The sequence below is a fragment of the Anopheles funestus genome, chromosome 3RL (genome assembly GCF_943734845.2).
Source record: "Anopheles funestus chromosome 3RL, idAnoFuneDA-416_04, whole genome shotgun sequence".
Lineage (NCBI taxonomy): Eukaryota > Metazoa > Arthropoda > Insecta > Diptera > Culicidae > Anopheles > Anopheles funestus.
In genome coordinates this window covers 6100493-6125066 of record NC_064599.1, presented here as the reverse complement: position 1 = coordinate 6125066, position 24574 = coordinate 6100493, and the positions used below count along the sequence as shown (strand labels likewise).

At 41.8% G+C, this 24574-nt stretch overlaps 5 protein-coding genes across 10 annotated transcripts in view; 3 read left to right on the top strand and 2 right to left on the bottom strand.

The window, feature by feature from the left end:
- The window catches only part of LOC125771615 (uncharacterized), a 45518-nt gene extending 40758 nt beyond the window's left edge, over nt 1-4760 (top strand). Inside the window, exons 7-8 of the mRNA XM_049442406.1 lie at nt 35-275; nt 356-4760. Coding sequence (XP_049298363.1) covers nt 35-275; nt 356-548 — 434 coding nt within the window. The 3' untranslated portion in view covers nt 549-4760. The remainder of the gene's footprint in view (nt 1-34; nt 276-355) is intronic.
- A 1228-nt stretch (nt 4761-5988) lies between these two features.
- On the bottom strand, nt 5989-7049 carry LOC125770851 (protein lethal(2)essential for life-like). Its single transcript, XM_049440885.1, has one exon. It carries the CDS (start codon nt 6874-6876, stop codon nt 6247-6249), a length of 630 nt encoding a protein of 209 aa, XP_049296842.1. The 5' UTR covers nt 6877-7049; the 3' UTR covers nt 5989-6246.
- A 519-nt stretch (nt 7050-7568) lies between these two features.
- Nucleotides 7569-15617, top strand: LOC125770846 (splicing factor 3B subunit 3). Of its 6 annotated transcripts, none has more exons than XM_049440871.1 (14): nt 7571-7740; nt 7891-8225; nt 8687-9862; nt 10689-10996; nt 11197-13187; nt 13393-13440; nt 13513-13645; nt 13715-13779; nt 13994-14062; nt 14285-14346; nt 14546-14601; nt 14842-14888; nt 15195-15253; nt 15497-15617. In XM_049440871.1, the coding sequence occupies exons 2-5, from the start codon at nt 8000-8002 to the stop codon at nt 13135-13137; spliced, it is 3651 nt and encodes a 1216-aa protein (XP_049296828.1). In that variant the 5' UTR covers nt 7571-7740; nt 7891-7999; the 3' UTR covers nt 13138-13187; nt 13393-13440; nt 13513-13645; nt 13715-13779; nt 13994-14062; nt 14285-14346; nt 14546-14601; nt 14842-14888; nt 15195-15253; nt 15497-15617. The 6 variants fall into 6 exon arrangements, with proteins under 6 accessions (XP_049296834.1, XP_049296831.1, XP_049296833.1 ...); XM_049440872.1 differs by having other exon boundaries at nt 13389-13440; XM_049440873.1 differs by lacking the exon at nt 7891-8225 and having other exon boundaries at nt 7572-7740.
- Nucleotides 15618-15757: 140 nt separating this feature from the next.
- LOC125770852 (transmembrane protein 11 homolog, mitochondrial) lies at nt 15758-20576 on the bottom strand. The gene is made up of 5 exons (XM_049440886.1): nt 20371-20576; nt 19056-19409; nt 18410-18630; nt 18208-18323; nt 15758-18107 (listed from the first exon to the last, which is right to left on the bottom strand). The coding sequence occupies exons 2-5, from the start codon at nt 19097-19099 to the stop codon at nt 17940-17942; spliced, it is 549 nt and encodes a 182-aa protein (XP_049296843.1). The 5' UTR covers nt 19100-19409; nt 20371-20576; the 3' UTR covers nt 15758-17939.
- Nucleotides 20577-20830: 254 nt separating this feature from the next.
- Nucleotides 20831-24330, top strand: LOC125770847 (rab5 GDP/GTP exchange factor). Its single transcript, XM_049440878.1, has 5 exons — nt 20831-21451; nt 21656-21913; nt 21991-22724; nt 22783-23025; nt 23095-24330. The coding sequence occupies exons 1-5, from the start codon at nt 21292-21294 to the stop codon at nt 24148-24150; spliced, it is 2451 nt and encodes an 816-aa protein (XP_049296835.1). The 5' UTR covers nt 20831-21291; the 3' UTR covers nt 24151-24330.
- The last annotated feature ends 244 nt before the right edge of the window (nt 24331-24574 follow it).

Sequence of the window (24574 nt, the reverse complement as noted above, 5' to 3'; positions counted from 1 at the left end):
TAGAATTATATTTCGTTTGATATTCTTCTTTCAGGTATGTGGTTTATGCAAAAGTGGAAAAAGTCTGGTTCGCTGTTGCAGCTGTGTTTGCGCGATGCAGCCGATCCACGCCAAAGTTTCCTGTACCGGCTGAGTCAGCGCAGCACTCTGCATCACTTCAAAAACGTCTTACTGTGCGGATCATCACAGGATCGCTACGTTCCACCACATTCGGCACGGTTGGAGCTGTGCAAAGCTGCCGTACGAGACCAATCGAATCTCGGCATAGTGTATCGGTAAGAGAGCGAATAATTTCTATGTGGAATCTTGCACCACTCATCAGCCTTTTCGTCCTTGCTCTTCTTACCTTTTGCAGTGAAATGGTGCACAACATAATAGCGCCCATGCTGGCCAGACAGGATCTGACACTGGCCCGATTCGATGTACACCATGCGCTTCCACACACGGCTAACGCGCTGATCGGACGAGCGGCCCATATCGCCGTGCTCGATTCGGAGCTGTTCATCGAGAAGTTTTTGCTGGTGGCCGGGTTGAAATATTTCAGCTAGCCACTGAATGTGAACCTAAGTCGATGACGGTACGGTACCAGCGAAAGAGGATAATTATGTCGGCATCCATTGCAAGGGTAAAAATAAAATCTCATAACTTTACAAGACGTACAGTAGTTACTTGCAGCTCTGCATAGGACACACACACAGTATCAACAAAATTTTATCGAAAACAAAACGAACACAAAATATGTGTGAGTGTGTGAATGTAAACCGAAGTATGAAACGAAAGTACTTTTTTTAATTGATCGCTAATGCATAAATAATATCTTTTAAGTAAAACTTAATTGTGTGGAAAAGATACTAAGCTGTGAGTATGATACAAAAATCAATCAACAGGGTACGATGAATGGCAAATGATACTATCAAACAGTATCAAACGATGAACGATTGTGTCATTTAAGATTTAAGATACAGCCAACAAAGGTCATTCTTCATCACTGCCAAAATGGTTTTTGGGAGTGTTACATACTATTAGTAACATATTTTACTATTTATTTGTAGAGCAAACTAAACTAATATGGTAATAATATTATGTTCTACGCATTTGTTCACTGTTTTGTGTTGGTGGGTAAAAATTAGAAAACAAGATAAACTGTTTTGCAAAGAATGGACCAGTGCGTTAAAATGAACTCAAGATCGAAACTACCAATCATACAAATCTACCCGCTAGATAAAACCTGGACGTTGAGCAACAAAATATTAAAACGTGTAGAAACGTACATTAAACAAATCAAAGCAAAATCAAACATGCAGCAAAACAAAAGAAAGGTCTCATTTTCCTTTTTATTCCACTTTATCTCTCCCTATCTCTATCAATCTCTACAAAACAAAGGAAACACACACAACCAACTTGAGGAACACATTCGTATAAGCGAAAATTGAGACTGACTTAGTTTCGATACCTAAACGATATTGCTTTCTTTAGCTGTTTCTTGGCATGTAAGCGGCACTAGGCACATTGGACCGGAAGAATCACCATAGGGAGGGTGACTTTTTACTTTAGATAGAAGCATCGTAAAGTAGCAACGGTATTTAAACACAGCGATAGTGCTTTTTCGGAACTCTTCTTAGAATGAAACGAAAGTAAAATTATTAAAATGAGTACGTAGTGGTCCGCGAACAGCAAACATTATGCTGCAATGGAACGCACTTTACTCTACTTGATGATATTTCCCATAGGGATCAGTGTGTGTGTGTGTGCAAAAACGTGTACGATTAGTGTGTAATATTAAGAGCAACAAACACTAGGTTAGTTCAATATCATCGAGTACAGGGACACACGGAAAGACAAAACCGTACATCAAGCGCACAACTTCATTTATGCACATGGTGTGGTAAAATGAAGGGAATCAAAAGAAAAAAAAAAACAAAATTAAATTTAAGGGATTTTTTTCGAAATTCATCACTGTACGTAAGGGCGAAAATGCGTGTGAGCGTTTTTTGTTGTACATTTTGGTCATTTTTATAGATCGGAAGACATGCCGAGGAAATACTTTTTCAAATTCGCTAAAACAGCTATTAAAGAGCTGAAGCGAGTGATTTTGTTACACGAATAGTATGGCTATAGGCGTTACTCTGAGCAAATGAGCCTGCAGGGTATGCAACACGCATGACAACTCGCCTGCTGCCATGCAAACTGCAAACATGATACAAACATTCATTCCTAATCAACTCGTTTGACAGCTCGTTTGTTCATTTAAGGCAACAGTGCATACCCAATCAAACGCAGCATCGGAAGGTTGTTCTTGCGTTGTGTTCATCGTACATAGAATAACCAAAGAATAAGCAAAACTTAAAACTCCCGTGCGGAAAGTGTAATCAAAACTGGAAAATTTTAAACTAGATGGCTGTATAATTAAACCTTTTCGTTTCGACTTTGTATCTCGTCGTACATCGTTGACATCTACATTCATATGTAGTGTCGTGAAATAGGTGAAATAGTCAATTAAACGATAATTAACGTGCAAGAAAAGTGATGACGAACCGTGCAGAACGAAGTGATTGATAAAGGATTGGGAAGCAACATGTGATTCAGAACGATCGATCCAGTATGGGAAAAAAGGGAAACGTTAAAAGAAGCAACGGGGTTTAGTTCTGTTTTGAGTGACATTTTGTGTAATTGTAGAATACAAACAAACACCAATTTCTTACTAAACCATACAAGAACAAAAGATGTCGGCAAAGCAAAATACGCATGAATACGCGTGGAATGCTAGAATGGGAAAAGAGTAAAAAAGGGGAAAGAAACTCAATAAATTAAAACCGCAAAATAATTAATCAAAAACAAATACTAAAACATAAGACAGGATTTGTTTGTATGTAAGCATAGAACAAATAACGAATCGAACAAATGAGACAGAAAGAAAAGGAAAGTTGAGCGAAAATGGAGTGAAAAACGCAACGCAAATCGAATCGAATGCAGAACCATAATTTGAAAAGTATTGAAACCAAAGGAATAGTGACCAAAGATGATAGAAACAATGTCATATAGAGAAAGAGACCGAAACAAGCATAAATTAACCATACGCACCGAAAACATATGACCGTTTGTTCGCGGTTCCCTACACAGAACTAGAAAATCAAACTCCTAAATAGGCTGGAGAGGCTGGCGGTGCGCAAACCTTAATGCCATGTTAAACGATGGGTTTCGAAGAACGATTGCTGGGAGAAGGTAAAAACATAGTGAAGCACTTTTTAACGAGATGAAGCAACACCATTACTACCACCCTGTTAAAGGAAGTTGATGTTTGGTAAAGATGGAATTGTTAGCGTGGGTTGAAGCATACTGGAAACACAGTGACGAAATTGATTCTATCTACTTTTCCTACCATGCATGTTACCACATGCTTTCCACTTATATTTTTTACCACCTATGTACTGTTGCGCGTTTTGAAAATGTTGGAATCATATAGAGTGTGTTAAGACTGTCCGCTAGTGGTCGAATTGTTTGTTGCAAACTAATCCTTTGCAGAGAAATAGATATACTCACACTAGAGTTGGATTATTATATATATGAAGAACATAGAAAGGGTAAATTCGGGTCAACACCTGGCTTATGTATGGTAGTGCTGTTTTGCAATGTTTCTTCGAGCAGCATTGATGCCAATAGTTCCGCATAACAAACCATTGTGTCAACGGATTGATATTCCACCCTTAACAAGACTACAACTTGGACATGATTGCCTACGTTTCCTATTTCAGTTCTTGTCCCCATTCTGAGTCCTTCCGTTAATGATCTGATCGCTAGTGGTAAGGATCTGAAAGCGACGATAAAGGCAATCCATGGTTAAGGTTAAAAAGGAAACGTTTGATTAGTCGTGTGCGGTTGGCAGTACGAGTTTGCATAGAAATCACAAAAGAAAGGAACAAAAAAAAACATTAAAAACTGCAAAATATTGTTGGACTGCATTACAGCAAAAGAAACGTTCTACCAAACCTTCATGAAAGTAATAAAACTAACATTGATATTAAAGAAACAGCTTTTATGAAGCTACACAACCAGTACACACAGTCGAAAAAGTTATAATCAAACCAGAATAGAACCCACAACCTATTTAACGTAACGGAACTAAATAATGAAATGTGACCCACTAACCACACTCAGTAGTAAAATAGTTAACTTAGGGAAGGGAAAGGGAAGGGATTTATAAAACAAATGAACAAAACACACATAAACGCGTGCAATAAAAGATAAACAAAAAAAAACTACACATAACACACTAAACAAAACAAACGAAATAGACAACAAAAAAGGTACATACATATACCATCGTAGGGGAGAGCAGTTGCAGTAGTATAATTGAAAAACATCTGTTTGCTTTTTCTGTTTTGTTTCCAGTTTGTGATTTGTTTTACTCGAAATAGACGATCATTTCAATGAACAGGAATTTAAAGCTTACATAGGGAAATGGAACACCAAGATAAACGAAACCAATGCAGCCAGGGAAGTCCTACAGTCCAGTTAATGTGTTTACCATAAGTTATCGGCGGTCAGGAAATCGGAGAGCTTGGAAACGAATCAAAACAAACAGGTCAAACAAAAGAGCTACGGATTGGCGATGCAACAAAGGACATTGCGATCGCGATGGGACGAAAACATTTGGGTAAACAAATGAAGTGGACAGATTTCATTTATCATACCGGTAGATGCGAATCTTGTGTTGATGATACAAACGAGACAAAAATAAAACTTTATTCAAAAAATAACAATATTGTTTCTATTTATACTGTGGAAAAAAATCTGGTGAAATATTCCGCTAGTAAAAAAGTCTAAAATTAAGTGCTTAAAAGCATGTACTACTTTGATTTTGTTGATTTCGAAAATCCAAGCTAAAATTAATCACTGCGTTGCTAGCTCATTTGGGTCAACGACCATCCCAAAAGCTAGAGCCTTAGAAGATTGGCAAATTTATAGATTTTTTTTATTATTTCTTTATTTAAAGCATTATTTGAGTGAAGAGAAACTTTTTTCAACTAATTGGCATTAAAATAGATCAATTTAAATTTTTTTGCAAAATTTCCCAAAAAAATCGTAAGGGGTAAGCCTTATGAAATTTTCAAGTGAAAATTTTTTTTGAAATTTTTTTCTGATTTTTTATTCTTTTTTTAATTTAAAGCACTATTTAAGTGAAAAGAAACTTATTGCAACAAATTCCCATCAAAATATATCACATTTAAAATTTTTGCTACATTGCTCAAAAATGAGCAAAATTTTACATTTTCTCAAACAGGGTAAGGAACTTGGTTCCTCGAATAACTTCTGGCACAGATATCTAAGGGCATGGCTGTTCAAGAAGAAAATGTAGCCATTGGTGCCATCTATCGACCACAGGTTAAAGATTGGCGATCCGTTGGATACCGACCGAGTTATAGGCAAAAGTTGGTGCAAAAATGAGGAAAATTTTACATTTTCTCAAACAGGGTAAGGAACTTGGTTCCTCGAATAACTTCTGGCACAGACATCTCAGGGCATGGCCGTCCAAGAAGAAAATGTAGCCATTGGTGCCATCTATCGACCACAGGTTAAAGATTGGCGATCCGTTGGATACCGACCGAGTTATAGGCAAAACTTGCCGCAAAAATGAGCCTTAGGAGATTTAGGAGCCTTGGCAAATTTACAGATTTTTTTATTTTTTATTATTTTTATGATTTGAGTAAAAAGAAACTTATTGTTACTATTTCGCATGAAAATAGAACATTTTTTCAAATTTTGCTAATTGGTCGAAAAACGGCAAGGGGTAAGTCTTATGAAATTTTCGAGCTGAATTTATTTTATATTTTTTATTTTTTTTTAATTTAAAGCTTTATTTAAGTGAAAAGAAATTTATTGCAACTAATTCGCATTAAAATATATCACATTTATAAATTTTACGAAATTATTTTTAAAAAAAACCTAAGGCTATATATATATGAATCACTCATCGGCTTCCCTCGCCCTTGCATTTGATATCTAACTCAGATCACTGTACTTTTCGTGGATTAACTTTTCTCATACAAGCTTCAATATCATTTGAACACATCTTTAAACAGATAATATTTATTAATTTCAATTCTTTTTTTCTTTCAACTCTCACAGCAACAAATAAGACAAAACGCAATGTTTGTTTTTACATGAAAGCAAACATTTAAATTAAAATTTTATTAGACATTTAGAAAGTAATCAGGTTAAATAAAATGATGATGAAATGATGCAGACTTATGATTCCATTTTTTCTCCTGCCTTTTTGCCCAATGCACTGTCCGTAGATGCATTTTCGGCCAGCTTCTTCAGCGGCTGTCCAGTGTGTGTGATTGGAATGGAGCGTTCAGGTTTCTTTGGTTCGATCTCCTTCCGAGGACATGTGATCGTCAGGATGCCGTCGGATGAGAGAGATGACAAGATATCGTTCTCGTTGTGTCCGTTCGGAAGCATATAGCGTCGCACAAAGTGCCGTGAGATGTAGCCATGTTCGTCCTGCTTCTCCTCGTGCTTGCCCTCCACTACGATCGACTTGTCCACGTACTTCACCGAGATCTCTTCCGGCGAAAACTGCTGCACATCCAGGTTAATCTGGAACTTGTCGCCCGTGACGTTCACCGTGGATCCACTGTCTCTCTTGGTGGTCACACAGGAGCTGTGCCAGGGACGGCTGTACCGAGTCGGCTGTAGATGATGATGGTGATGGCGTTGCTGCAGCCGACGATCGTTCACTGATGCCATGGCGTTCAGAAGGTCATCTGCGGTCACTCCGCCACCGAAATGCTGATCCAGAAGCCGGGAATTCCACAGCGGACGATCGAACTCGTCGTCCCACCAGTTGCGGAAGAAAATCGGTACGATCGACATTTTCACTGTTGTTGCACTGGAATACTACGACGGCTTGCACAAGAATAATTCCTTCTCACTTTCACTTCACTTGGCAAAATGTCCTTCTTCGGAGTTGGATGTGGATAGAATCGCTTTGGCGGTTTGCTTTGGCGCTTTGTTGGATTTGAACTGATGATTCCCGAGCGCGCTCTTCGCCGCTTATATACATGAATGAGCGCCTCTCACGAATCGTCCAGAGAGATCTCGAACAGGGCGATGAAGATTCGAGAAACCAATTACAGGGTGCATCAGACGTTTCGATGGTGTGACCGAAATGTTCTGGAATTACTAGAATATTCTACAATTCTCGACATTATTCGAGGGTATGTTATATTTATTAGTGAGTCATTTTTAGGGTGGCTTTCACATGGAATTATGTTAAATAGACAAACAATTGTTTGAAACGAAAAAAATCGGTGTTTTTAGTCAGGTGCTTTTGGTAAATTCTAATTTATTTTTATGTTTGAATTACGGATGGGTGCTTTTGTATTCATAATACGGAAGAAAACACAACTTTGCTCATGTTTATTTCAGTGTTCATGTGTTTTAAACACATTTTGCAATAGAATAAATTAATTTTATCATTACAAACACAGCTTGAGCTGTGGTACCTTAATGTCAAACAGGGAAACGTCACAATGCAGTTCGTTGTGCAGACTCTTCTATTCTGGCTTCCGTTCGCTTTCTTTCTCGCAGTGAACTCTACAATCGGCCATTTTCTCACGCACTTCCTGCCGACACGGACGAAAATTTGTGGTCGCGTTCTACGGTAGTCACGTGCATTTGCTGCTGAAATGCAGTACAACTGCTGGGATTAATCGCCTAAGAAAATAACTTTGCATGGTAAGTATGTTGTTAAATCGCATGTAACGGGCTGTGTGCGAGATTTTACTCTCCCTCAGCGCAAGAGCAGATGGTGATGCTCACGGTGCGACGCCTTAACCTCAAAGAGGGTTGTTACTGTAAAATGCCATCTTTCGACCATCTTTGCAGGAGAATCTTTTCGTTCAGAACGAAGCACGTCACGCACAATCGTGAAAACGCGCTGAAATTGTAAAGTTTTACACGAAGCGCATGTACCAATTGACGGTTTAACGCCAAGATGTATCTGTACAACTTCATCTTACAACGTGCCACCGGCATCACGCATGCCGTGCACGGAAGCTTTGCCGGCACCAAGTTGCAGGAAATTTTGCTTGCCAAGGGCAAAGGTCTGGAGCTGGTACGGCCGGATCCGAACACGGGCAAGGTTCATACGTTGCTGCAGACGGAAGTGTTCGGCGTCATACGCTCATTGATGTCCTTCCGACTTACGGGCGGGTCGAAAGGTAGGTTAGCTTGTTTTTTTTCCGTCGCAATGCTTTTTGAAGCCCCGACTACACGTTTCATTATGCATCGATAATTTTGGATGCCATGATGGTTTTGTTAGCTCGAAAGTGAGATAGGGTGTGCATCAAGCGGTGCAAATGTCGCATGTTGCTTCGGTTACACGTTGCAGCATGAAAGTGAGGTTATGTTGTACATCAATCGTTTGGGAAAATGTGGTACGGCGGTCTTGCTTCAGGTACACGTTTACTGTCCTCACCGGTCAGCAGTAGTGTGCAAGAAAACTAATGTAACGCCCATAGCAAGCATGATACGGACGCAAGTCGCTTTTGAGGAAGTGTTGAAATCATGCCTTGAATTGAATCTTGCGCTTACACCTTTTCAGTGTGGCAAATACTTTATTTTATGAAACATCAATCCATTGGAGAGGTTTTCATGTGGTATTTTTTTTATTTTCGTACAGATTATGCCGTGATCGGTTCTGATTCGGGACGCATTGTGATCCTGGAATATAACCCGGCGAAGAATCAGCTCGAAAAGGTTCACCAGGAAACATTCGGCAAGTCAGGATGTCGGCGCATCGTACCCGGTCAGTATTTGGCAATCGATCCAAAGGGTCGTGCCGTCATGATTGGAGCAGTCGAAAAGCAAAAGCTGGTTTACATCCTGAACCGCGATTCCGAGGCTCGGCTTACCATTTCGTCTCCGTTGGAAGCGCACAAATCCAACACACTAACATACCACATGGTGGGCGTCGACGTCGGATTCGAGAATCCGATGTTTGCCTGTCTGGAGATCGATTACGAGGAAGCCGACACGGATCCAACCGGTGAAGCGGCCACCAAGACACAGCAAACGCTGACCTTCTATGAGCTTGATCTCGGATTGAACCACGTGGTGCGAAAGTATTCGGAACCGCTCGAAGAGCATGCGAACTTTCTCATATCCGTGCCGGGTGGTAACGACGGTCCGTCCGGTGTGTTGATCTGCTCGGAGAATTATTTGACGTACAAAAATTTGGGCGATCAACACGACATCCGCTGTCCGATTCCGCGCCGCCGCAACGATCTGGACGATCCCGAACGGGGCATGATCTTCATCTGTTCGGCCACGCATCGTACCAAATCGATGTACTTTTTCTTGGTGCAAACGGAACAGGGTGACATCTTCAAGGTGACGCTCGAAACCGACGATGACGTCGTATCAGAAATAAAGCTAAAGTACTTCGACACGGTGCCGCCAGCGACGGCCATGTGCGTGCTCAAGACCGGCTTCCTGTTTGTGGCCTGCGAGTTCGGTAATCACTATCTGTACCAGATCGCACATCTCGGCGATGATGATGATGAACCGGAGTTCAGTTCTGCGATGCCGCTCGAGGAGGGCGATACGTTCTTCTTCGCACCAAGACAGCTGAAGAATTTGGTGATGGTGGACGATATTCCATCGTACGCACCGATCCTCGGTTGTCAGGTCGGGGATCTCGCCAACGAAGACACACCGCAGCTGTACTTGGCTTGCGGACGAGGACCACGCTCCTCCATCCGGGTGCTGCGACATGGTCTGGAGGTGTCGGAAATGGCTGTATCGGAGCTGCCCGGTAATCCGAATGCCGTGTGGACCGTCAAGAAACGAATCGATGGTAAGTGTGTTTTAAGGTCACATTCGAACTATTACTGTGCATGCGTCATTTTGAGAGGATTATAGCGGGACATGATATGCAATAGCGATTGTAAAGAGCTAATAAGGCGTTATAAAACAAAACTCAAAGGAACGTAAGTCGACGGGACCGGTGCCGATATCCGGAACGAACCCTTGTGCGCGAGATTGTCTTTTTTTTATCACACCGGTTAATATAAATGGCTTTTGAAGTTGAAGTGAATTTAATTTCCTGTCTTTACACGTAGCGCGCATTTCATGTCCAGCTGCTGTACATCCGGTTAAGGCTTAGTACATTAAGTAAAATGAAGTATGATAATAATTCTAAAAGCTGGTGTTCGTCGATAAGTTTAATGCGATTAACCTAAAGGCGACATCTCAGTAATGGAGAACGTTCGTACACATACGGTGCTATTATCGATAATGTCGGAATCCTCCATTAACGTGCCTTTGTCAGCGTTTAGGTTGGTTGTAGGAATTCCCAAACATGAGTAGAAATTGCAATCACAAACACCAGTTTTCCTCTCATTTTCAGGCATTGTGTGAGAGAAGTGTGTTGGCAAATGTGATCTATCGTACACACACACTTTTAAAAAGACCGTTGGCCAGTAGGTAAGAAAAGCGATACATTTATGATAGGAACGAAATACTTTACTACCACTGCTTTAGAAGCGGCAAAACAGTTAGGCAACATTTCATTATTAGCACGAGTCATAAAACCGTGCCGGCCCAGCCCCGAAAGCCATGGGCAATTGCGTTCAAAAGGACCACTGGTGGATTGTTGTGTTGTTCTGCTTTCTTTCTTCCAGACGAGTTCGATGCGTACATCATCGTATCGTTCGTAAATGCGACGCTTGTGCTGAGTATTGGCGACACGGTCGAGGAAGTGACGGACAGTGGCTTCCTCGGTACGACGCCGACCCTTTGCTGCAGTGCGCTCGGTGACGATGCACTGGTGCAGGTCTATCCGGACGGCATTCGCCACATTCGCGCGGACAAGCGTGTGAACGAATGGAAAGCGCCAGGCAAGAAAACCATCATGAAATGTGCAGTCAATCAGCGCCAGGTGGTAATTGCACTTTCCGGTGGCGAGCTTGTGTACTTCGAAATGGATCCGGTAAGTAAACATTGTCATGCATCATTGGTAGCGTGGCTTACCCTTTATTGATGAATTTCCAAACTGAATTCTCTTGAAGAATCTTTTAAATATAACATGTGTTCTGCAGTGCTGAATATGTACAGTACGATGAATCGCAACACATGCATAACATCTTCGTTTATTAACTGTTATCGTTATGTTATGTTGCCTGCTTCCAGACTGGACAACTGAACGAGTATACGGAGCGCAAGAAAATGCCGAGCGAAGTTATGTGCATGGCTCTTGGGTCGGTGCCCACCGGTGAACAACGGTCATGGTTCTTGGCCGTCGGTTTGGCCGACAACACCGTACGCATCATATCGTTGGATCCAACGGACTGTCTTTCCCCACGGTCCATGCAAGCTCTACCCTCGGCCGCCGAGTCTCTGTGCATCGTCGAAATGGGCACAATCGAATCATCCGAGGACGACGGCGTCACAACCACGACTGGGTGCATTTATCTAAACATTGGTCTCACCAACGGAGTACTGTTGCGCACGGTGCTGGATCCGGTTTCGGGCGATCTGGCCGACACGCGAACACGTTACCTCGGTTCGCGTCCTGTTAAGCTGTTCCGCATTCAGATGCAAGGTTCCGAGGCGGTTCTTGCAATGTCGAGTCGTTCCTGGCTGAGCTATTACTATCAGAACCGCTTCCATCTGACGCCTCTGTCGTACGAAACGCTAGAGTATGCGTCCGGATTCTCGAGCGAACAGTGTTCGGAAGGTATTGTGGCCATCTCGACCAATACGTTGCGAATTCTTGCACTCGAGAAGCTGGGAGCCGTGTTCAATCAGATAACCTTCCCGCTGGAATATACCCCCAAGCGGTTTGCCATTCATCACGAAACGGGCAAGCTGATCATCAGCGAAACGGACCATAACGCATACACGGAAGAAACGAAAACCATCCGCAAGAAGCAGATGGCGGATGAAATGCGCGAAGCGGCCGGAGAGGATGAACAGGAGCTGGCGAACGAGATGGCAGACGCGTTCATCAATGAAGTGTTGCCGGAGGATGTGTTCTCGTCACCGAAAGCCGGTACCGGTATGTGGGCGTCCCAGATTCGTGTGATGGATCCGATCAATGGTCACACATACTCGAAGGTGCAACTGGCCCAGAATGAGGCAGTACTGTCATTGGCGTTGGTGCGTTTTGCCGTCGATCAGAAGTGGTACGTGGTGGCGGGTGTGGCTAAAGATTTGCAGATAAATCCCAAAATCAGCCAAGGAGGGTTCATCGATGTCTACAAGGTCGATAGCCAGACGCATCAGCTCGAGCACATGCATCGAACCGAGATTGATGATGCGCCCGGTGCGCTCTGTCCGTTCCAGGGACGACTGCTGGCCGGTATCGGAAAGGTGCTACGCATCTACGATCTAGGCAAGAAGAAGCTGCTGCGTAAATGTGAGAACAAACACATTCCGAACCAGATCGTGAATATTCAGGGCATGGGCCAGCGCGTGTACGTATCGGACGTGCAGGAATCGGTGTACTGCATTAAGTACAAGCGGGCAGAGAACCAGCTCATCATCTTTGCCGACGACACACATCCCCGGTGGATCACATCGGCCACCCTGCTCGATTACGATACGATTGCAACTGGCGATAAGTTCGGCAACATTTCCATTTTGCGCCTGCCGCACTCAGTGTCGGACGATGTGGACGAAGATCCGACCGGCAACAAAGCGCTGTGGGATCGTGGCCTGCTGAACGGCGCTTCGCAGAAGGCAGAAAACATTTGTACCTTCCATCTGGGCGAGATCGTGATGTCGCTACAGAAGGCAACACTCATCCCGGGTGGTTCGGAATCTCTTATCTACGCTACGATGAGCGGTACGGTTGGTGCACTGGTGCCTTTCACGAGCCGCGAAGATTTTGATTTCTTCCAACATTTGGAAATGCACATGAGAAACGAAAATCCACCATTGTGCGGACGGGATCATTTGAGCTACCGCAGCTATTACTTCCCGGTGAAGAATGTAATGGATGGAGATCTGTGCGAACAGTTCACCTCGCTCGATCCGGCTAAACAGAAGAGCATTGCGTCGGATCTGGGACGGACACCCAGTGAGGTGGCAAAGAAGCTCGAGGACATTCGGACGCGATATGCGTTCTGAATCTGCTGTGCACAGGTGGCTTTACTGTCATCGCGTCAATCCTATCAATGGTAAGTGTCGTTTGAAGTACAGGCAAGCTTTTAAATTTTGTACATTCAATGATGAATTGCAAATTATGACCTTTGGACACTCAAGACTTTTCTTTGGTTAAAAATGCGAATCTGAAGCTTGTTCTGCAAACATCAAACTCATAATTACTGTTCAGATTCATTTTCACTAAAATACCACCCATTTTCACCCAACTCTTACAGGCAGGTTGTCGTCGTGCATTATTATATGGTCTCGCCCTTCATTAGATTTAGGGTAAGTACACAAACCGAATGTTAAGCCTTTTGGCTAAGGGTTTAATTTATTGTGTTTTTTCTTTTCTTTCAGAAATAGTGTATCCATCATTTTCAACAATTCGGTGTATCCTTCGTGTGTATTTGTGTTGGGAAATGGAGGATCAACTTCAGGAGTGTGAATCAGTATTGATACGACGTTGGCTTGCATCTTTTTTTGTAAAAATGTAAGTTTATAACGTACTATTCTTTGCGGTGTAGTTGGTAACTTAACTTTGTATTTATTCGTCTTACAGGATATATGAACGGGAAAGCATCTTGACTGATTTTAATTGCGTTTAAGTCGTATGATAGAAAAGAGGTAAGCAATTATCGAACACTGAAATTATTATACGTTGGATGTGTTTAGCTTCGTGCAAACGTTATGTGATGATATTCATTATTTTCGTAAGATAGACTGTTGAATTACATTGATATAAAACTAAAACTGATAAACGTATCATATTGATAATCGCATCCAATCTAAACCAGAATCTTTTTTAACTTTACTGACTGTATCGCTTGTTTCGTTCCAGTCGTTTTAAATGCCGGTGTATACCTTTATAATCCTATCATAAATTGGACATCAAAACAATGTTAAAGTGGTAAGTAGTTAGTTCCCTCCTATCGAATACATATATGACTATTTGCTTCGTTTTTTTCACTCATATGATGGTTGATTTTAATATACTCTGACGCCTCATACTCAAGGTTGAAATGAAAATAACTTCTCATCTGATAATGGAATTACGAACATATTTTCATAGAAGAAATTAAAAAAGGAGGAACGATTATTACTGTTTATTATTTCTCTTATTCCATTACAGATTACTGAAGTAAATTGAAACCAATGTTATTTTGCTAGCGAGCGGTACAGAAAAGTTTCTAGGTTAGTATTGCATAAATTGCAGCCGTACACTACTTCCACCCATTCGATGATGATTCAGATATCCTTGACCTTTGGACACCTCAAAGAATTACACTTTGGTTACTTCGTAAAACATACTGATCCTAACGCTAACTGATCTAAAGTACTATTTAGGAGGTTTTCATTTGTATAATAAAGGATTTCATTTTCCTCCTTTCAGAACCGTCATTATGGACATCACGAGAACACTCCTGAACTAAAAGGAAGAAACATAAGGTGAGTAAATTAACTATAAATGTATGGAGCTAATATTTGTTTCATGACCTTGCAATTCATTCGTTATGATGAAATCTTTTCATTTGCGTAAGATAGACAATGAATCAACATTGATTTTAATTTTAATCTGAATCGAATCAAATCTATTATATGCTAATTTCCCATTAACTTAAAGTTACTGTAAGATATGTAAAACAATGGTTTTTTTCTCTTTTGTTTCCATATTGGCTATGCTCGCAGCCGTCAGCAAGTTTCTTCTGCCCGCAGTAATTCAAATCGAAGTAAATGTAAGTATTTCCTCTACTAACATCCGATAATATTCGACCTATATGTATAATTCTCATGCTGCTGTTCTATACTACAAAAAAGATTGAAATAGTGTTTCACTAGTAACCATCATCTTGTAGTGTAGAATGCTTCAGTGAGTCTTTAAAATGATGGTTTTTAATATACGCTAATACAGCCTATATACTAAGGCGATAGAATGATTAAAAATTTTATTACTGATAACGATATATACGGTTATTTGTATATCTCTCCATTGTATTACCAGAAACACATAATAAGAGCATGTTGTTTTGTCTTCATTTCAGTATTTCTTATCTTTATGGAATGTACTTTGAGAATTTAAGGAAAGCTAGAATAAAAAAAGGTAAGTTTCAATCTATTATATTTATAATCTTCCCTTCCTGTTCCTGAACAATTAAGTAAAAATAGTTGCTTTATTATGATGAAAAATTAGTTTGGACCCATGAAATCCACAATTAATGATTAATGAAATAATTCAACTGACATTGCAACGTTTTATTCATTAAACATATACAAACTATATTAGAAAAAATGAATCTATGTTATCTATAGTAAATTCTTTTTATTTTTCCTTTTTTTCCAACAGATCAGACCAAACTTCAGTAACATTGAGACGAATGTGTGTCGAGTGAATAAAATACAATTCTGCTACATTAAGAGAAATAATGAAAATATTAACTAATAAAAATGTTGAGAAATAGAACAAAGTATTCGATTCACTGGTGTTAGTTTGATACTTACGCAGTTGGGAGGCTATCCTGAGATTTGTGGTTTATTTCGTCGTGTATCCTGATTAACACACAGAATTATTGCAAAAGCGAAAGGGATATTACAGACGCACAACTCGTTTGTTTTTCTTAATTTTTTTATTGAAAACTAAACTTAACCATTTCATTCGATAACTTACAGTTGTTTCACAGCTGAATAACTTTATGTTACAAATGTTGCTTTAACATTTTGTCTCTTTTGCTTAATTTCCATTGTTCATTCAGTTTTACACATTTTACAACAATTCCTCACTCATCAACATATCCTTGCCCATTATCCGAAACATATGCCAGTTTTCCAGTGCGTGAGTAATTTTACAATTACTGTACGTAATTTCCCACAATTACGGCAACATTTCTGAAAGTGCCTATCTTTGCTGACTAATATCATTTTGTTCTCGAGGATATGAGAAGAAAAGATGACGTTTTTTTTATTGGTCAACGAAAAAAAGTGAAAGGGTTTCATTAAAACGCTTTAATACATTCGTTATTCCTTCCATTGCAATGAAGGTTCCGAAGAAGGAACTTGTCGATCTTCCTTATTGCATCCGCTAAGTGCGTTTGTAATGCTGTAAATTAAGTGGACCATGTTAACGTCAGTCACCCTTCATTTGTTTGGAACGGAACACAAGGAACTTTGATCGAAGGGATTCAATTTTAATCCTCTTGTTGCGCGCAATGATTGTAGAGACGAGCTCCTAAAATTGCCTAAATCTTCCTTCAACACTTGCTACAGCTTCGTAAACCTTCCTCTACGCAAAACGAAATTGTCTTTGATAATTTCTTTGCTTTAGCAGTTGCGTTGCTCTGATCACGTGTTGTCGCATTGTGCATATCTCTTTTCGTGTACTACATTTTTAACAACTTTTGCGGTTCTTATTCGTGAATGCCTTTGAAATTTAGTTCCCCGGAAAGTACATTTACCCATTCGATTGCAGCATAAATAAAAGAAACGTAACTACACACGATGACTGCATTTTAAATGCTTTTACATTGTTCTTAACACTTCCAACCTGGCTAGTGAAATCAACAGTTCGTTCCAATCTAGTTTATTCGTCCATTTTTCTACTTCTCACGAACAAAAGCGCTCTGATGGTGTTGATTATGCTTTTGTAGTTACATCAGCAAACATAACAGCCCGATCAAACGACTCCAATTGGAACTACTTTTGTGTTCAACTCTTTCATTTTTTCCATTTTGCTTGTCGTACACGTGCACGCACGTGAGCTTGTTTCACGCTGTAAACAATTGTCGTTTGAAATACTACCATTTGGCTCCTTATCGTCTTAAATGCAGCTACTAAATTGATTCTCTTTCCCTATCGGTCTCTCATAGGTTTAGTTTTTTTTCCATCCCCTATCCACCCGAACGTCTGAACCTCTTCTAATCAGCCTTTTCCTTTTCGCCAAACGATTTCCTCGCAGCACAACACAGGGCAATACAATAAAAGCGTCTTTTTGTTGTATCATTCTTCCTAAACGTATTCGCCTTTCTCTTCCAATTCAAAAAGAAATTATGTTCGAGATGCAAACAAAAATACAAAAACAATGCATGTTAAAAGCTAAAAGAAAACAGACCTACAGTAACCCACAAAAAGCTAAACCACCATTTTTTTGCTATAAATTAATGTTTTCACATGTGAACAGAAAAAAAAAATGCAAACATTTCCGTTACCTACTTTCTCAACAAACGGGTTTTTGGTGATCTTTGATCTTAACTTCCTAGATCGCTTTGGCAAGCCAAGCCAAAGATCGTTCGATATCGTTTGACTCTGCCCGAAAGCGATATCAGCTTCACAACATACATAATATCAGTCACAACTAACAGGACGCAGACGAGCAAGGACATGTTCCTTCTGCATGCTGCCTGTCAAGATCGATTACATATCCTTCCTGTTTCCTTCGTTATTCTCTTGACGGTGTTCTCACTATCTCTCTCAACGGCACATACATGTGATTTGGTTTTTGAGCAACTAACAATCAGCCATCACATTGTTATTTCGCGAGGGAAGAAAGAATATTTTACACACTACTCCTACAAGATAAAAGGTGGTACGTACGTACGTCTGGCTGGTCTTTCTTCCGATTGTTTTGTTCTAGTGCTGATGCTCGTTCACCACCCTGCATAAGGCAGTGATATATTTCCACCAACGTTTTCTATTTATCCTACAGGTGATGCACGGTTATTGAAATAAGAACGCCACCGTCAAAACGCGTCTGGACAAAGGTTGGCTTATTAAAGGTGCGATCGTTTTTAGCGCTCCTATTTCAGTGCCCTATACACGGTCCACACGCACACGGACGTTGCTAGTGCGGTCATTATTCGGTGGCTATACGTGGCAAGTCGGTTACCTGTGTGTACCAATACCACTGGCGAGGATGCACCTTCCGGTACCGGGATTTTCATGAGGTTTCTCTGTTTTCGCTCCACCTAATCAGATAAACCCAAACAAAACGAGCAATTATTAGCAGACGAACGGATATGATGATGATGCCCAGCATCATTACTTCCATCTTGTCCGGTAGCTTACCTGATACTCTACACACGGATCACAGGTCCAACAGATGGCATAGAGGCTTGTGCAGAACATCGATACGGCGCAGAAGGAAGCACTGTAGATTGTGAGCTTTTCCCGCCAGATGAGACCTGCACAAAATGAAGGGTAGAAGAAAACATTATTTCTCAAATAAGCTCTCGCGCTCGATCGTCCACTCTTTTGATCAAACACTCACTAATGGCTATCGATGCCGCTCCACTAATTAGGGAGGTTTTGTGCAGACAGTTGCCGACCGCAATCCATCGTTCCGTTTCCTCACCGAGTCTTGTCGGTTCGATGACGATGAACCGCACCTTATCGAACAGTGCCTTGTTGAGGTCGGTCTGGAACATTTCGTGTGCATTTTCACCCTCGTACACTTCCCGTATAACGCGAACGGTAGGGGATATTAGCTCGCTGGAATGAAAAAAAAATGAACCACAATAAGTAGTAGTAGATGTACATGTTATGAACAAATTGAAACTAAAACTATCTACACGAAACAAGTCTTTTACCACATCGAAACAAATGTTGCAAATCAACGCTACTGAACAATGTTTTCGCTACCCTTTTACCGATAATAATACATATTTTTATTTAGCTAGCACAGACAAGAATTGTAATTGTTACAATGCTAACTTAATGCAAATTAAATATAATGCCGTATGATCGTTCTACTGTGGATCAACTGTTTGAACCAATTACCCTACAAACTACAAAGTTTTGCATGCACTCAAATGCCTTAAAAGGTACGTAACAATATAAAAATTATTGATTACAAACATTCACCACTTATTACCAACCACTACTAAAGATGTTTACTCTCTTAAAATGACACTCACTCGATGGGACTTAATCGTTTGGTTTCAACCGGAAGCTCGGACATGATACTCTACTCGCACAAAAGCCGGTCTAAATGTCTTGCCGCACTGTGACCCTTCCTGGAGTGGCAACCGTTTTCCTTGCTGTTTCTCTTAACTGTTCCCAATCTGTGGACACCGGAACACTCGGAACGAGTTGCACGTTCTCTATGCACGATGCAATGCACTTCCGCGGATCGTTCACTCCTTCCGACTGGCTCGCAGTTGGTCAACCTTCCGTGATTTGTGGGTGCACTTCGCTTATTATGGCCAAGGAAACTTCAAAGTTGCGTTTCGTGTTCGATAGGTTAGTGCTAATTACAATTAGGTCAAGTTCTGAGCAACGGTTTCGCGTAGTTTTTGGCATCAACGTTCAAGGGTGGTCAAACACAACGGTATGGTCGATGGAATGATGCGTTGGCGTGCAAAAGGAAACAAAAAGGGACAAAACATTTAGTTAGTAAAAACAAATACGTATGAAAGGTTCTTAAATCTGATTATTACGTTCCTACGATTTACAACAGAAAAAAATCCGGACAAGGACAAGTTTTCTTTTACCATAAAGCATTTATAAATCGATCAGAATCAATTAAATTTTAATGTAACCAAATATTGCTGATAATTATTAAATCAAGTAGCTAAATATTCAAACCTAACTAAAGAGCGCACTCAGCTGGATCGAAGCCGGTATGGGCCAAAATAGAACTTAAAAATAGAATCCGCATACGCATACGTTTACGAAAATAGATATTCCTTAACCGATCCGGTAATACAATTGATAAAGTGCACAAAATAACGTAAATCCGGTAAACTTTTGAAACCATGTAAGTTGACCTCTTCACGTCTGCACGTTGTTGCTCCACTGAAGCATGCGATTAAAATGAGAAGGTAAGGGTTGCTTCTCAAGTTCAAGGTCAATATTCTCAGCGCCACTGATGATGGGGTCGGTGTCCGTTTTTGCTGGAACACGACAGTCACCAAAAGGTAGGTATTTTCTTCATAAGATCAGTTTTCCCAACAAGGGAAACACTTCAATCATGAGTTGACTGTGTTTATTATACCACCATCAGAGAACACTAGAAAATATTCGTGAATCTCATCCTCATCCTGTCCCACATAGCTTCTCCGGAGTTTGATTATGTAAAGGAGTCGCATTCTCGAGAACGAAACCGAATCCGTACGGTGACGGGATTTTGTGGGGAGGCGAGAAAGTGACTGGCGCTGCTGTTGTGCCACCGGAGAACGAATAGCAACCCGGCGAAAAGCTTGTGCTACGGTGGATGCATCATTAAATTACCTTTCACTGCTGCTGTCTGTTTCACTGGACATTTTCTATGCATGCACTTTCTTTCGCTGCTAATTGCACACCGTCAGCTTGTTTCGTTCGGATTCTGCACGTATTACACCTTCCTTTTCAAGCGACTAGAATAATCCGAGATATTTTTTATCACACTCCTCTCGCTCGTTGCTGTCAGCTGCCTGCTGTCAGAACTAACGCCTCTGCTGAGTGACAGTTCCGCTACCACAGTGCGTACAACAATTGGCGCAAAAGCGTTACTTTCAGAAAAAAAGTTTCGTTGAAAATGTGTTTGGTGTACCAATTTATTCCTCCTTCTCGTTTTTATTTCAAAATGTACAAATTGTACACACAATTCAGGAAAAAGATAAAAATTACCGGAAAAAATATAGCTGTTGCATTGTGCAAAGTCCTCAATCACACCGTATCAACGTTGTTTTTGCAGATGTGGGAGAATCACAGTTTGACATTATCACACAACAATAACAAGTCATAGCAAACAGTGGAGTGGTACGGGCTGAATTCCAAAAACTAGCCAGCAAAAATCCTTCCATATGGCCTCCCATGGCCATGCCTAATCTGTTGTGCGATGTTGTATTGTGATTATGTACTCCCGAACACTTTCCTCACTAGGTGTAGGAAGATTTTCGTGTAGCGACTTAACGCAATCAACTCAAATAGTGTACCGAACAGCAGCGAACTAGCACACCCGCAGCACCGAACCAGTTTCTTCATAATTATATCCCCAATCAGACGGCATTCCTTTTTTGCGTAGAGCGACGTGTTGTGCAATCGAATATATATTTCAGCTAAAAACCGGAATGTGATGTGGCACCAACTTCCGTACCCAACGAAACAATCGTCGATATAGATACGTAGCATAATTTCCAGTTGTTCCAATCGCATCTCCGGAACAGCACGATGGATAAGGTGGAAAAGATTTTTTCCATCAAAACGCCCCGAATCAAGCAGAAGGATTTGAAGTGCAGAAATGGATGCGGATTTTATGGGAACGCTCAATGGAACGGGCTGTGTTCGAAGTGTTATCGCGAACGGTCACAGAAGGAACGGCATACGAAGCGTAAGTAGAAGGTGGTGATGGTAGTGGTGGCGCTTACTTTTGCAGAAACAACAACACACTCCTACCATCGGCATAGGGGCGGTTATCGTAGAAAGCATGCAAACGTTGTTATGCTATTATTACATTTGCTAGCAAGATCGTACATGCGAAGCGTGTTGATGATAACATTACACTACATTATCTCTTTTTCTGCCTTTCCTTTAGCATTTCGACTGTCGAAGAACGATCAGCAAAAGCACACTGCTCGAGAATCGCAGCAAATATCCGCTTCAGATCTGGCAACGGCTTCAAACAGTCAGTTGGGGCAACAACAGCAGCAGCAACAACAACACCACCATCATCACCACCAGCAGCAGCAGTCGTTGCATTCGAAGCTAATCCCGAAACTATCGGGCGACCGGGACGAGAAGAAGAAAAAGTTAAATTTGATAGAATTAATTAAAAAATCTACTCCCGGTAGAGGTAATGTGTCGTCATGCCGCTGTATATAACGCCAAAGCTTCTTCTCTACATGGAGGAATGCTCTTTTTTCTTTGTAGATTCGGAAAAATCGCGCCATCATAGTAGGCAACCGATTGAAAAGCTCGAGCAGGAGTACATCGATGCGCTAAAAGCGCTAAAGATAGAGGATGCTTCCAAACAGGAGTTGAAATACTTCATACACATGCTCGACCAGCAGATACGCAAAAAGTATAGCACGGTCAGCGTCGACGAGCTGTCGGAGCTGGTGCAGAACGGGTACACAAAGTTCCGTGACTACATGCACACGGAAAACTCCAAGTTTGCAAGCGCCACGGAAGAAATGCGCGAGCAGGTGCTCGATTTTTTCGAACGCTGCATTATGACGAAGAATCACAAGTATCTATTTTCACCACCGTCGACCGATGACGAGGACAATGATTCGTACATTCACAAGCGCATCCGGCAGCTGAACTGGATAACGGCCGAGCATCTGATGTGCAATATCGACGAGGTGAATTCGGAGGTGCGCGAACTCGCGTACACCGCCATTACCGAGCTGGCCTCGGTGGATTCATTTCTGTCGCCACAGGAAAAGCTTGACTGCATCTTTCGCTGCTGTTTGCATATCTTTAGCTTCCTCAAGAAGTCGTTCCAGAGACCGGCCAGTGCGGACGACTTTTTTCCCGCATTAATCTTCGTGGTGCTAAAATCGAACCCGGTGCGATTGCACAGCAACATCAACTTTATCACGCGCTTCAGCAACCCTTCGCGACTGATGAGCGGCGAGAGTGCCTACTATTTCACTAATTTGGTATGTTTTCGGGCAAGGCGGTTTTCGGTTGGGTTCATGGGTTCTTTCTGCATTACAGTGCGGTGCGATTTCGTTCATTGAAAATGTAACGTCCGAGGAGCTCTCGTTGACCCAGGCCGAATTTGATAGTTTTATGTCGGGCGAACAGGAAGGTACTTCGGCATGGGAAAGTGCACTGATTGCGTGCGAAAGTTTACATCAGATATCGGAAAATATGAAGGTGATGAAAACGATAGCGTCGAAAAAGGATGAACTGTACAATGGGATTATTGCGCTTAATGCCGAAATCGATACATTTGGGGTAAGTAGTCCAATCGAACTATACCATCAACTTCGTTGTTTTATACATATTTTTTGTTTTGATTTATAGCTAGAGATACGACAAACCGTCGCAGAGGTACTTGAACGTACGCCGCTTGTGTTACAATCCTGTAAAACACCAGCCCGTGTGGTGGCCATCAGACAGCAGTACATGTCATCCTCGGCAGCAGCCTCCGCGTATGTTGACCCTGCCTCGGTACAATCGACCGTTGCCGGAGGTCATTTTACCTCAAACCTGGTGGCAGTCAACAAAACGGTCAATATAGAAGCTGCCACGAGCAAACCAAAGACAGTCGACGGTGGTGGTGCCACATCAAGTCAACCTACGTCCGGTCCATCCGCTAGTACTACTGCCGGAACCGAAGTGGAACTGTTGGTACAGAGCCTATCGAACACGCTAACCACACCGCTCGTGTCGGTTGATGCGGGCCCTCCATCCGAAGGGGCCGCACCGGCATCACCCTTCTATGGCATGAGCGCGAGCAATTCGGCCGACCTGCTTTCGGCATCGCCGTCGTTCGACTACAATAACATCTTTGATGCGCAGTCACTGGACGGGCTGTCCACTCCGGTCGATCTAGCGACGGATTTCATTCGTGGCATACGCAATATCAATTATGATTTTGATTTTTCCGATCACAGCGGCGACAACAGTACGGCGGAAGATTTTGATCCCCGGGCAACATTTAAGCAGGTCCCGAGTGTTGCATCGGATCCGACGAAACCGATATCACCCTTCGATTTGGAAGAATTTGATCCGTTGCTGCAGAATAGCGTTGGTGCTGTTCGACGACCTGCCGAACCACTGTTACCACTTCCGTTACAACCATCGGCAGCATCGGCGTCAACTGGGGGCAGCGGGAGCCTGCTGGATGATTCTCCCGGTTCGCTGATGCTGGAGTCCCCGCTGAAGCCAACCGTGGCCGATTTTCATGGTTTATCACTGCACGGGTGTAACATTCCGACGATTACATGCGTAACCGGTGTTTTACATCCACCACCCGGTAGTGGAGGGGTGGCAGGAAGTGGTAACGGTGGACCGAATGGTCCAAAAGCAGCCATGGCTGGCGATCGGAATGCTAATAATGACACTAGCTTAATCTAGACTGGTGTAAGGGACAACAGACAAACGCAAAGACCGTTGACCGACTAGTGACTTGTTATTGTATATTAATCGAAGCGAGAAAACGATTGGAGAGGATGGTTAAGAGAAAATGGAACAAAAATTGTTTGTTATTTGTTTAGTACAAGAAAAAAAAATAAACACACTTATTTGCTAATTCAATCGATAAACAATTACCTTCATTCGCTCACTTGAATAACGCTTCGTTCGCTCTTATAAATACGTTCACAACTGTAGGGCGCGAAATTTGATATCGATTACGACGGTTCCTCATAATCAAACCCCCGGGGTGGGTAGCGTGCAACGCGAGCAAAAAGGTTAGAAGAAAAATCTAAACAAAAAACAATCTTCGTTTCGTTCCGTTTGTTGAGTTTTCGTTACAATAAGCAAAATCGCACTGGGTGAG

Coding starts and splice junctions, on each gene's coding strand:
- LOC125770846 (XM_049440871.1), top strand. CDS start 8,000: ATGTATCTGTACAACTTCATCTTACAACGTGCCACCGGCATCACGCAT. Junction 9,863..10,688: donor CGTCAAGAAACGAATCGATG/GTAAGTGTGTTT, acceptor TCTTTCTTCCAG/ACGAGTTCGATGCGTACATC. Junction 10,997..11,196: donor TGTACTTCGAAATGGATCCG/GTAAGTAAACAT, acceptor GCCTGCTTCCAG/ACTGGACAACTGAACGAGTA.
- LOC125770847 (XM_049440878.1), top strand. CDS start 21,292: ATGGATAAGGTGGAAAAGATTTTTTCCATCAAAACGCCCCGAATCAAG. Junction 21,452..21,655: donor GAAGGAACGGCATACGAAGC/GTAAGTAGAAGG, acceptor CCTTTCCTTTAG/CATTTCGACTGTCGAAGAAC. Junction 22,725..22,782: donor CCTACTATTTCACTAATTTG/GTATGTTTTCGG, acceptor TCTGCATTACAG/TGCGGTGCGATTTCGTTCAT.
- LOC125770852 (XM_049440886.1), bottom strand. CDS start 19,099: ATGTCCGAGCTTCCGGTTGAAACCAAACGATTAAGTCCCATCGA. Junction 18,324..18,409: donor AGCGGCATCGATAGCCATTA/GTGAGTGTTTGA, acceptor CATTTTGTGCAG/GTCTCATCTGGCGGGAAAAG. Junction 18,108..18,207: donor ATCCGTGTGTAGAGTATCAG/GTAAGCTACCGG, acceptor TTATCTGATTAG/GTGGAGCGAAAACAGAGAAA.
- LOC125770851 (XM_049440885.1), bottom strand. CDS start 6,876: ATGTCGATCGTACCGATTTTCTTCCGCAACTGGTGGGACGACGAGTTC.